At 33.3% G+C, this 13,888-nt stretch overlaps 1 protein-coding gene across 1 annotated transcript in view; it reads left to right on the top strand.

Moving 5' to 3' along the window:
- Nucleotides 1-2,346: 2,346 nt before the first annotated feature.
- The window catches only part of LOC134257058 (uncharacterized), a gene marked incomplete at its 3' end in the record, with an annotated part of 39,339 nt that continues 27,797 nt past the window's right edge, over nt 2,347-13,888 (top strand). Inside the window, exons 1-2 of the mRNA XM_062739708.1 lie at nt 2,347-2,468; nt 5,961-6,028. Coding sequence (XP_062595692.1) covers nt 5,966-6,028 — 63 coding nt within the window. The remainder of the gene's footprint in view (nt 2,469-5,960; nt 6,029-13,888) is intronic.

Consider the following 13,888-nt stretch of genomic DNA (forward strand, 5'->3'; position numbering starts at 1 on the left):
AATGTCATACCTGAAGAAATACTTTATTTTTCTAATTTTTTGACCATATTTTTAATACATTAACTTCGTGCCTGTGAATCATCAGTTAATCCGTCATGCGTGTGTTAAAAATTGATTGATTGATTGTATGTTGTTTAACGTCCCTCTCGATAATTTTTCGATCATATGGAGACGCCACCATTTGCCGTTGGAGGGCTACAAATTTTGTCCTATGCTCGGCACTCAGGGCCTTTGAGCACTGAGAGATCTTTTTCGTGCCACCACCTACTGTGACACAGGGGACTCGGTTTATACGGTCTCATCCGAAGGACCAGTCTCCACGACCCGCAGTGGGATTCGAACCCGCGAAGTGAGGATTGACTCCTTACTTCGCGACTCTAGAGCAGACGCTCTAACCACTGCGCCACGCGGGCTGTGTGTTAAAAATAAAAAATAGGTTATGATAACCTGTTTTGGGAATTTATTGTTATTTTCGATACTATAATCAAACTTTGTCAAATAATGCATCAAATATATTGCAAGGGATGCATCTGATTACAAAGTTGACTTAAAAATGAAGAAGAGCTTATGTCCGTTGAGATAAGCCTAAAGGGGAAAACCTTCCTATCCCAGGAGGTCCTAATTATTTGTTAGCTCAACTGATCTGAAAGCTCAAGTGAACTTTTGTGATCATCCATGGTCCGTCTGTAAACGTGTCAAGAACTAATAGGCCAATTTTAATCAAACTTGGTACAAAGCATTCTTGGGTGAAGGAAATTAATTTTTTTAATTTAAAATAAAAGTTCCCTTCCAAAAAAGATGATCAGAAAATACAAAAATAGAGTTGGTCATTAAAAAATCTTTCTTTTAAGAACCATTGGACCAGAAAAGCTGAAACTTATGTGGATGCATCCTGGGGTAGTGTGATTTTAAATCGTTCAAATAATATGATCCCGGGGGTAGGGCGGGGTCACAATAGGGCATCCAAGGTTTAGAAATATATATAAAAAAAACTTTTAAAATCTTTCTCTCAAGAACCACTGGGCAAGAAAAGCTGAATCTTGTATGATAGCATCTAGGGATTAGTGGATATTTGAAATAATGCAAATCATGACCCCCCGGGGCTAGGGCGGGTTCACAATAGGAAATCCAAAATTTACATAGAAATTTAGAGGAAACATCTTTAAAAATCTTCTTAAGAACCACTGGGCCAGATAAGTTGAAACTTATGTGAAAGCATCCTTGGGTAGTTAGTAAAGATAACAAATTGATCAAATCATATCCCAAGGGGTAGAACGGGGTCACAAAAAGGAATCTAAGTTTTGTATGGAAATATGGAGGAAACATCCCTAAAAATCTTATTTTCAAGAACCGGTGGGCCAAAAAAGCTGAAACCTATGTGGAAGCATCCTAGGGTACAATAAATTCTAAATTGTTAAAAGCATGACCCCAGGGGTAGGGCAAGATCACAATAGGGAATCCGAGTTTAACATAAAATTATATTGGAAAATGTTGAAAAAATTTTCTTGTCAAGAATCAGTGGGCCAGCCAGGAAAGCTGAAACTAGGGTGGAAGCATTCTGGGGTAGTGTAGATTCTAAATTATCAAAATCAAAACGGGAAGGGGAGGGTAGGGAGTCCACAATAGATAAAAGAAGAGGGGAAATCTGGTAAAGAACTGCATCACAAAAGTTACTCAGGTAAGCGATGTTGCCCGTGGGTCGCTTTCTTACAATTTATATTGTTTCACATTACTTCTAAACAGATAAGTGTTATGATTACTTTTAATGTCAATGTAAAATCATAATATGATCGAAAAATATTTTAATTAATTTTTAAACATAAAAGCATTTTAATTTCATATTAATAGTTTAAAAATCAGTTATGTGAAATTCACAGCATTCAATAAGCTTAAGTTTAACTGTGAACAACTACTGAGTAAATAAGAAATAATTGGAAGCTACATTTATTATTTCAACAGATCTGAATGAGAAAATTCCTTTGCCGGTCTTTATTTCTCTACGGAATGGTGTACTTTCTCCAGACGCATATAATCATGCCTCCAACGATAATATCCCTGTCATCTGTTTTAAGGTTTTGTCTTTTTTCATATTTTTTCGTATGTTATGATAAAATTATGCCATAGACTGTGGCACTGAAAAATAACTAAGCATAAAGGGTTAATAAGTTCTTTCTCAATTTAGAGAAAAACAGAAGACGTTTTCGTGTTTACAATCAAGGATCACAATACTCAGATCATCGAGCACAGACTAAATCTGAAAACGCCTTTGAAATTGGTGACATTAAAGAATCGCAATACTCAGATCTTCGAGCACAGACTAAATCTGAAAACGCCTTGGAAAGTCATTCAGTGGAAACGTTTCTGGAAAGCAGAGGAACTTAAAAAGGATGATGAAATAACAAAACTTTCTGACATTGGCCACAACCTTGAACATTTGGATGCTTTAGTTTGTCAACTATTGATTGGAGGTAATTGTGCACCGGGGACGAAAATGTCCAATTCATACAAACACTAAATTAGATATAAATAAGACCAAAACTAGTTTTGTGCAATTCGATTTAAACTAAATACCTTCTAAATTGTTAAACAAATCGCAGAATAGCGTGATGTACATTTTCCTAAAGAGTACTTGTGTTTATCTGTACATCATTTTTTTAAGGAATTTTTATTAAAATGAATACGAAAAATTAGTATAATTTAAATTTTCTTTCCATCAAATGAAACTAATATAACTTTGTATTACTGTCAAAATTGTGATTTCTAAAAATAATTACAAGGTATTTAACACTTTTCTTTAAGAAAAGCTTTAAGGAAATTCAAAGTACTATGATTGAAATTAATTAAGCTACGTCATAAGAATAAAATGTTAAAGGAACGAACATTAATCAAGTCGATTGATTGTATACTGTTTAACGTCCCTCTCCAGAATATTTTACTGACATGGAGACGTCACCATTGCCGCTGATGTGCTGCACATTTAGGCCAATGCTCGGCACTTACAGCCTTTGAGTCTTTATTGTGCCACACCTGCTGTGACACGGGACCTCGGTTTATACGGTCTCATCCGAGGTACCGTCCCGATTAGTCGCCTTTTACGACAAGCAAAGGGGTACTGAAGACCTATCCTAACCCGGATCCCGACGGGGGGTAATCAAGTCGAAAAGTCCACTAAAATAAAAATTTAGAGCAAGTTCAGTGGTTCTCAGAGGTCGTATCAGGTATCATGGGGAAGAAAGCTTCAATTACAAATAATTTTATTTTACTTGTTACACGTCATTTGATTGGATTTTATCTATTTGGTGTAACAAAGCTTGCCTACGTCACAATGAATTACGTCAAAAAACGTATTAATCCGCTTGACGTTACTTTTAAATTTAATCAATATGAAGCCTTATTCTTGGGGGAAATTGTCTCATTGTCTCACAGATATTAAATTATAAGGAATGAAGCTTATTTCAACTTATATTATCCGATGTAACAAAACTTGGAACAGTTTACGCTTTTTTTATAAACTGCTTCGCGGTTTATAATGCGTAAACTGCCCCAAGTTATGTTATATCGTATAATATGTTTAAATAAGCTTCATTCCTTAACATAAACCACAATTTGTCCTTATATATTTGGCAACATACGGCACATTTTTTTTTGCTGACAAAGGGATTCTTATTTTATTCTAAATTTAATTGTAGTAAGTTCATTGCACGGTTGTTACATGTGTAGTGGTTTAGATTTTTATTTCATAGCCATCGTTTCGTAATTCCTATTTTACAAGTATTTGCAGGTATATCAGTCTGATAATTCTATTTACCTTTTGTTTTCAGTTGTTACTTAGGTAAAAGCCCTTTATTATTTGTCTTTTGTAAGTTAGGACATGAGTTGACTTTCCACATGTTTTGCTTTCTAAACAGGAAATGTCATCCATGTTGGCAGTCTTTCCGTAGTACTTTTGATAGCTGCGTTCTGATTGGTTTATTTAGCTTTAGGATCTTTGATAGTCATTGGCTTTTATTTTGGGCCTAGCTAGGGTATTTAAACCCGTGTTCGAGCAGTTTTCTTCACTTGGGTTGGGGAACACAGCCTAATGGTTAGTTCCTCTTTTCTGTGCTAAGAAAACCTTATGGTTTATGAGCACTGTTTGAGTAGATACTTAGTGAGCTAAGAAAATCTTATTGTTTCACAAGTTCTCTAGGTTTTGGCTTTAGCTTTAGTTTCACGTTTTTCTCATGTTAGGAAACAGTTAGGATGTAGAGTATTCTAAGTAATTTAAGTTTCGATTCCCGGTCCAGCCATACATTTTCTCCTTTCCTGTTACAGATTTGGTGCCGTGCCATGCCCTGGAATTGACAGGTGAAAGACCTGCCAGGGATGAGCCTGGGTTGGGGTCTTTGGAGGGCCAAAGACCTTTAAGGAGGGAGGAATGTAATGGTTCGGGCCGTGGATATCGGCCTGGATAGCTCAATCGGTAGAGCACCTGACTAGTGATGCAGGGGTCCCGGGTTCGATTCCCGGTCCAGCCATGCATTTTCTCCTTTCCTGTTACACATGTATACCTCAGTGTCGCGGCATCAGTTTTTAAAGGGAGAAGCAAGATACTTGTTTTTTTTTTTTTGGCTTTGTTTTGTAGTTGACGTTCGGGGAACATACCCCGTGACCCAGGGAACTTGCATTTTACAATTTTGGAAAAGGCAGCCTAATTCAACAAACCATGAAATTGGGTAATATATTTAATGCCCAGGAGCAAGAAAGATGATTTTTGCAAAGATATAATGCATTTTCACTAATCTTTTTAGCCCGGCCCTAGCACTAGAATCCCTAATCCCAAGGGCCTAGTGTTTTACAATTTTTATAGTGGACTCAATGCTGATTACTAACATGTCAACAGCGTGATGTCTAAAAGTTAAGAAGAGGATTTTTGTAAGATAGTTTTAGTCCAACCCCTCAATTCCCAAGGAGGAGGGACCATAAAATTCACAAATATTGTTTCCCATTACCCATGGATACTTTCTTTTCAAATTGGTTAAGGGGTTGCAGAGAAGAAGCTAATAATGTTGAATTGGTGATGCACGACGACAGACAGAAACAGTTAGGAATATGTCAAAATTTGTATCTCTCCACCCAGCAAGTAGTGGCGTTTCCACATAAGTGACAAATTCTTAAGAGGGACTTTAAACCATCAAAAAACCGACGTGAAGCAAGGAATACCTTGACTGATGTAACCAAACACAAGCAAATCTTGAGTCACCTGATCCCTCTTAAGTTCTCAGAGATTAGCGATGTCTCTGTTTATAAATTCTAAAGTCAAATTTGATTTCTGCACAAAATGAATTACCTTCACTTTCACAATTTTAATGTAATACGCAACGTAGTTTAAACGAAAATGGGTTTTTCCTTGGAGTTGAAGAGTTTCACTAAATAAAGGACCCGTGTGCAATACCTTGAATGTCTAAATAATGGATTTGAATTGTACACCTCTTTTATAACAAATTTTGATGAAAAAAATCTGGAATTTGTTTTATAAGTTTTGTACATTTTTCTTTGAATAATGCAACCATTTTCATGATTATTTTTATCAAAACCCCTGGTGCATTGTAACATGCTGATTTTCTGTCTAAAAACAAGTAATGGAGTTATAAGTTTAAATTTAGAATACCGATATCTTGAAAACTTATCAGTAGGTAACGTACCTTGCATATGTCCTTGAGTACGAGAATTAGTGCTTCTTTCAATTTCTTATAATATAATATCGTTTGCACTTAAGGGTTAATGAAAACTTAATACATCTAAAACTATGCTGAATTGAAAATAATTTTGTATTATCATGTATTATGCCTATAATCTTGACGGAAGCCCGCTACAAAATGGCCTTCGTAAGTAACAGACAACTCTGCATTTTCTTTACCTCAAAAACTGTTTATGGACAGTACAGTTGAGTTCACACTTATATTAATTTTGTTCTTCAGTTTACATGTATAGGTACCTGAAGACGAAAAAAGGCGATGGCGGCGAAAAGGAGAAAATGGATTTTTTTGTAAGTAAAAAGATTGTTTTTTGTTATTTTAAGATGGATAAATAGATTACCATTACTATGTGTCTAACACCATTTCTTCCAGCCAGTATATAAGGATTCATAAATTTTCGAATGTACAAGTGAAGGGTAAGGCTAAATTTGTTCAAGTTGATTCGATAAACAAATGGATTTTTAATTTTTTGTTTCAACAACCGTCAGTAGAAGAAACAATATTACTGATAAAACTTATTTATGTGTTTATTTTAATTATTTTTCTTTTTGAATTCAGTGTTACAGTGCAAAATGTAATAACAACGCGAAATGTAATAAACCTCGATTATCACATTTTGCGTTATTACATTACATCAACGGAAAATTTAATATCACAAAAAGTAACAAGACACTTTTAAGGATTATTACGTTTCGCGTCATTACATTTTGCGTAGATATCAACGCAAATTGTAAAAACGCAAAATATAATAACACAATTATAGGCTTTCGTTTCCGGATAAAGGCTCAGAGACCACTAGAGCTGGAGCAGAAATTTTACTTGTTTTAGATAACAGAAGGATTGAAGTTGTGCTCAAGGGTTTTTTTTTCGATTTCTGCATTCAAAATGGCGCTATCGGGTAAAAAATTAGAACGCCTAAAAGAGCGAAAATTTACAGATATTTTCCTTTTTATCTTGAAAACTAAAAATATTTTGTTAAAATATGTAGAATAAAAGTTGTGCATAATTACAAGCGCTTTCATTTGATATCATTGAAAAGGGGCTGGCCCCTAAAATAAGGGATCTAGGGCCCTTGGAAGTTTTTGTTTAATATCTAAAAAAATATTAAGAATTTATAATACGTCAAATAAGCCAAGTTGTTCAAAATGTCAAGCTTTATTTAATGAGGTTGGCAAAATACGTCCTGGAACGTTACTTCCGGTCAAACCGGGAGTAGTCAAAAATTGCATATTTTTGTTGTTCTTGACAGGTTTTTGGATATCATATGTCACTGGAAGCTTAAATCCTAATTTTCCGTCCGTTGACGGTACTTCTGGTCAAACCGGAAGTTGCCAAAAATAGCTTGATTTTGCAAAAATGAACATAGATTTTGAGGATTAAACCATTTTTCGACTTCATTACTCTTTTTGTTTCAAATGAAAGTTACTTCCGGTAAAACAGGACGGAAGACCTACTCGTTGCTTTGCAACGAGCTCGGCTCTAGTTTTATTTATGATTATAACCATCGATAACTAAGCCGGCATTTCTTCGATTTGTAACAAACTTCTCAATGCATGGTTACCATAATGTTTAGATGACGCTTGATAATTAAATTTCGGCTTCAGAGTTATTTATAATTATGTACTCGTTTTAATTAGATAGTGAGTAAATTCTGTTGATTAGAACTCATATACCGAACCATACCTGGCTAAGTCGGTATGTAGTTGTAATGAGTTGTTTTTGGCTGATTCAGTATGTAGCGGTAATTAGTTGTTTTTGCAGGGAAAATGTAGCGGTATAATGATCGGTCGAAAATCTGACAAAATGTATTGACAGTGTGCTTTTTTTTTGTTTTTTTTTAGACAAATGCAATGAATCTAAAAAAAAAACTATTTATTTGTACTGGCAGGTGTGAATGTAAAGCGGGAAGGGGTTTATTGACAAATGATACCATACTGTTCCATGAAAATCACCAGCATTGCAGACGAGCAAAAAAAAAACATTAATGCAATTATTAACATACAAAGTAAACACCCGACTCTATCCCTGCCCTTCACATACACGTCTAATTTGTTAACCAATGTATACATACATATCAAGAGATTTATTTTTGGTAATTAAATAAATTAAGTGTTATTGGTTAGAAATTTTATAAGACTATAAAAATAAGCCAATCAAAGTTAAATTAATTCTTTATAAATAAGTACAGTGAATTCAATATAACTAAAATCAGAGTCAGAAAAAACGATACTATTAGATGTATTTATGTCCTAAAAAACCCTAATATTGGTCTCAATGTTTTACTTTTAAATATTTTTACAGCGTGCGTGTTTCCCATGTTGGTAACATGTATATATTTAAGTGAATGAATGTTCTATTTTATTATACGCAATCAAATAATTAAATTATATTTGGTTTTATTACATATTGTGTTATTACACTTTGCGTTGTCTTCAGTGCAAAAATAAAAACTACGCAAAATGTAACAACGAAAAAGCACGTTATAACATTTTGCGTTGATCGCGACGCAAAATGTAATAACGCAAAATGTAAAAATTTACAAAGTATGTTATTATATTTTGCGGTATTACATTTTTGGTTGATCTCGACGCAAAATGTAATAATTGAGGTGAATTACATTTCGCGTTGAAACAATGCAGCTGTTCATGTTAAGAATTTTACAAAATGTTAAGTGTGTGTGTGACCTTCTTCCTGCATTTCTACATTGCTGGATCAGTAAACATGACTTCAACAGAAGAAGCCCATGGCCACATCGCTCACCTGAGCACTGTAGCTACGGAAAAAAGCAGAAATCAGTTTATTATTGTACACTTTAAACCAAAAGTATTCATAACAAATCCTTGAAAGGGGGAGGGCATGATTTGAACAAACTCTACACTAATTAAGGAAGCTGGAAAATGTATAAATATGTAATTACATCAATTGCATATTAATCACTAGGAATTGAAAATAATATCCTGCATTTTTCAATATTATATACAGCTTAAAACACTTTTTGAACTCACTTGGTTTTTGCACAAATTAATGTCACATTTTTCTTGCGATAAAATTTAAAATTATTGAGATTCAGTGCGCGGCATAAATCTTATATTGTTAAATATTTTATGCTAAAAGAGCCTATTCTCTAAAATCGTTATACAATGTATATCTTGGGTTTTAAAACTCCGTTTTTTAAAAGGGATATTTTTTAATTAATTGCATCATGTTTCTTAAGAAATTAACAACGTTTTTCAGTAAACATGGCGTTATGAAAAGCAATTGCTCTGCTGGCATAATCCATGTTGCGCGCTAGCACATTAACACTATGATGGAAAAAGACAAAATTTTGATAAAGATTATTACTCCAGAATGCTCTATATGGTGAATTTAAGTTCTTATATTTTCTTAGAACCGAAAAGCTTCTGAAAATAGATATTCTATTATACAGAAACGTTGCTTTTTGAAATGTTGAAACGCCCAAATGTGAAGAGTTATCGTTCTTTGAACAAAATGCGAAAATGAAAAATATAAAAGTATGGCAGTTCTCTTCAATTAAAAAAAAAAAGTTTTGTTATTCAATTCAAAATACTGACCAAAATAAAATTTTTAAAGATGTAAATAATCAATTTTAATTTATTCTGAATTTCTTTTTTTCCAAAGAATTTTATTAAAAACTAATATTTATTCCTTTTGCAAAACATTTCATATATATATATATATATATATATATATATATATATATATATATATATATATATATATATATATATATATGTGTGAAAAAAATGACAAGGCAACAATGTTAGTCAAACGTAAGCGCTTTTTTCATTATTTCTTCAGACGATTTACATTTCAAAACAATTCAAAAATATGACGTTATAACGTTACCTGTTGATAACGTCAACAACAATGCAATGACGTCACAATGCTTATAGAGGAACGTATTATAGAGTCAAAGTAAAATAACATGATTCATAGCTTAATAAATAATAAAGTCATGAGACAGCCTATATCAAACTATTTAAGGATGGTTTTATAATCTTGATAAATTGTTTTTCTTTTTCCCGTCTTTCTAAAACGTTCTCTGTTTTGAGTTTATAAAAGGGATAAACTGTGAATTGTCCCTGTCCACAAACAGCAAGATGTTCACTGAGTTTTATTTTTCTGTACTCGGGTTGGTTGATATGCTGTCTGTGTATACGTACATACGAGTGCGTAGGGCAGTCCCGGTTTCTCTATGTATAATTCTCTGCATCCGGCGGATGTATACAATTAGTGAGGTTTTTTGATGCACAGGTCATATCTGCATGCAGTAAAAATAAATTTCAGAAAAATAAAACTCAGTGAACATCTTGCTGTTTGTGGACAAGGACAATTCACAATTTATCCATTTTATAAACGTTACGTCATCAATTTTAATTTCGCGCCATTTTGTCCTCTTGTTGGAGAAAACAATAAATTTACCATTCTGAAAAAAATATCAAGAAAACGGGTAATTCATTTTTCTTTTTCTTTAATTAGAAGACCTTAACAATATATTCTAATTTGAAAGAAATAACCGACTTTAAATCGCTTCCACATAAGAAATTGAAAGGGTTTATTGAATACATGACACATAATTTTAAAATATCCACAAAGAGACAAAGGAATTTAACTGAGGAATGTTTTTAAGTTTTGTGTGAGTAATTGGTAGCAATGCCCAAGCAAGGGGGAGATAACTTTCCAGATTTCCTCAGCCTCGTTTTGATTCCGTATCAAAAAAGAGCTTGAAAAGTACGGCTAAATACACTACTTTCTCTCGTGTTTTCAAACGTTTTGATGACTTTTCTGTGAAGTTTGAGATGCCCCCCTAGCATTACCAACCCTGAATGTTTGAAGTATGGCGCGATTTGTCGTTTTAAAAATAGATTTAAAATTTAAAAAATCTCTAATTGAGTACAGTGTCAAAACATTCAAAAATAGTTTCTTCTGATATACCACTACAAATGCATATCACTTACAGGCAAGAATTTAACCGTTCTTGTTCGCCACACGAATTTTCTAAGGCGTACTGGAGCAAATTCGGATTGTAGCAGCCAGCAAACACGTGTGTAGAAAAAATGTACACAACGTGATTTGAACGTATGATGGTCTGTTTACTTCATTGTCAAGATGATTCAATGTTATATTCTTGTTTTTGAATTATCCTAAAGCATTTTAATAATGAAATTCCGTTCAAAGGCTATTTCGTGCGCGAAAACGAAAGTAGGGTTCATCTCAAAGTGAACAAGAATAAATTTCAAGATTGACTTGCATTGGTGAAGAAAACAGTGAAAGTCAAATGAAAACTTCATTTATAATCATACTTTGATTTTTATTGCTAAGTTCATTTCTTTAAATGACAACACAGCCTACGAATAATGAGACATAAGCTATTCTGTATAAATAAAGAAAACAAAGGAAGACAACTCTTGCATTTGACATTCTGTGTCAAATTTTCTTCTGTGTCTCAACAGTGGCATGAGAAAATTATGACATTTAAGATAAAATTAACAAAGTGGTACATAGGTTATATTCTAAAATTGTTTTGATCTAGTATTTCTGCATTATCTGCTTTTAATCTGCTGATGTACACTTTCCAATCATTTTCCTCGGAAAGATGGATAACTCTGTAAGAATTCTGAATTTTTTAAACATTCATTTAAGGCTCATTTTTCACCCAATTTAAGAAATGATTTCTGATATGGAATCAGTGGGTCATACTTTACACAATGGACATAAAAAACTAACAATTTTTTTACTCTTTAAAAATCACTGGGTATTGCTATTATTGGTGTGTGAATCACACAGACTTGTCACGTAGGCATATTTCATGAAGCGCGCTAGTGCTTCATGAAAAAATATGCCTGCGTGCAAGCATGTGTGATTCACACACCAATAATTCACAATAAAGTGAAAAACATTCCTTATATTTACATTTTACATGTTTGGTAGCAATTAAAATATACTCAATATTTGAATTTCGCAGTACAGTTAAAGCAACATTTTCTGTAAAAAGTCACCGAAAATGATACACTTAATGTTTAATTGTTTAATTTTTCGGCAAGACATTCTAATTAAAATAGCTTTATGTTATCTTGAAGAGTATGTCCATCGCTATTCACATCGGTATTTTTGTCATCATGTGACCCTTTTAAGTCACATGGTCTCCGATTTTAGGTCAACAAATGAATTGTCAAATCTAACCAAAAAAGGTCAGGGGCAAGGCAAACAAAAAAGTAACTGCACAATGTTTTAAATTGTCCCTATGTATCTATACTTTTGCAAAAACAATGCTCATTCAGTTAGTTTTCCGATATATTTAAGTTATTCAACTAAAACAGACAGTAGCATATGAAAAATAGGGTATTTTCCTAATTTCATAGATAATTATAAATTACCTAAAGGATTACAAAGAAATGAGCATCACTTTTTGAAAACTATATAGTAAAACGAATAATTTAAAATATAAACCTACTTTTTAGATTGTCGCCTGGCCCTTGTACTTTTTGATTAAAAATTGAAATCTTGGTACAGTCAATCTAAATAAAGATTTCAAACGCATCGCCGACCCAGCATGGGAGATAACTCTTTAGTACTTCATTGGCGTCGGAAGCAAATTGAAAGTGGGGGGGGGGGGGCTAAGTGTAAGAAGAATTTTTTTGTACTTCCCTTCCAAAAAAACTGACAAGCATAAAAAAAATGTCTATTTCCTAAACACGAAAATCCTTCCGAACACACACTTTTTTAACAATTTTAACCTATACTAAGACGTATCTGTGCAAAGTGAGGGGGCTAAACTAGAATATATGTTCAATATCTATACTAAGTTCATGTTTGGAAAAAAAAGTGGGGGGGCTAAGCCCCCCCCCCCCAGCCTCCCGGTTCCGACGCCTATGTACTTGATATAGTTTGTTTACTTCGTAGATTTTAAATAAATATACTTGAGGACTGCTTTGGAATTTTTTACTAAATCAAACTGTATGCATCAAACATCCTGAACATTTGGTTCTTCTATTTTGTGACTTCGTTCTCTATACAATATATAAATGATGTATGCTAAAAGACGTCTTTTAGACCTTCCGCATTTCCTCAAATATGTGTCAACACACAATATCATGCAGCTACACGTAGTGTAAATTTTGCTGCAGCATATAATCCAAAACGCCGATTGTTAATAAAAATGGAATTATTCAATTATAATTTTAAATAGTCAATTGATAGGCTCCATCAATGCAACATTTAATTTGAAGTTCTATACAACTCTGTCACTACTATACATACACTGGACAAAATTGCTAACGCACCACCTAAGAAAATTAATTTTTTACTTTTAAAAACCTTTTTATGGTCTATTTGATATATAAATATCTTACTTTAACAAAAAATAAGGCTTATTAATGCTAAACCTTATAAATAACTACAATGTTTATTGAAGTGTGACCAATTCGTAGAAAAAGATATAATCGTGTCTATTCCATTTTTGAAGAAAACGATTTCAATTTTTTCTTTGTTTTTATGTTCTTTACATTTGTACTAATTTAAAAAACAGGGAAAAAGTACACCGTATGCGGCGTTTGACGTTAGAAGAGCGTGCAAAAGCAGACAGGATGGCGTCTGCAGGGGGTTTCTTTAGAAAAAAAATGTAAAAAATAAAAACAATAGAAAGGTTATGAATTTCTCTCTTAAAAATTGTTCCGAATAGATTAACAAACATAAAAATACTTACTATAGATAATCACGGCATTAAGTTTGCAGCATAAAAGAAATTTTAAACTGTTCCACAAAACTGGGTAGACCGGAAGTGGAGTGGATTTGGTATGGACACTAAGGTATCAGATGATTACTAGGAGATATGAGAGTCAATGACTCTTTGTAATTTGATTTTTAAGTGAGGACTACTCCTACAATGTAGGGCAATCTCACAGACCCCTTAAGTGATCAAGAATTTCATACATGTGCAAAATTGGTGCGCAGTACACAGCTGGAAATTGGTTTTCGGACAATAAGGGTTTTCGTGGGTTTGTTCATGATGCCAAGACATTTGTCACTCCCACTGCTTTTGTAATCATGGCATATCATATACACTAGAACTGATCCGGCAAATGTTCTACATACAAATGAAAATTTACAAGTGGTGCGTTAGCAATTTT

This window comes from Saccostrea cucullata, unplaced genomic scaffold (genome assembly GCF_032062105.1).
Source record: "Saccostrea cucullata isolate Sc308-1 unplaced genomic scaffold, CSIRO_AGI_Scuc_v1 ctg761, whole genome shotgun sequence".
Taxonomy (NCBI): domain Eukaryota; kingdom Metazoa; phylum Mollusca; class Bivalvia; order Ostreida; family Ostreidae; genus Saccostrea; species Saccostrea cuccullata.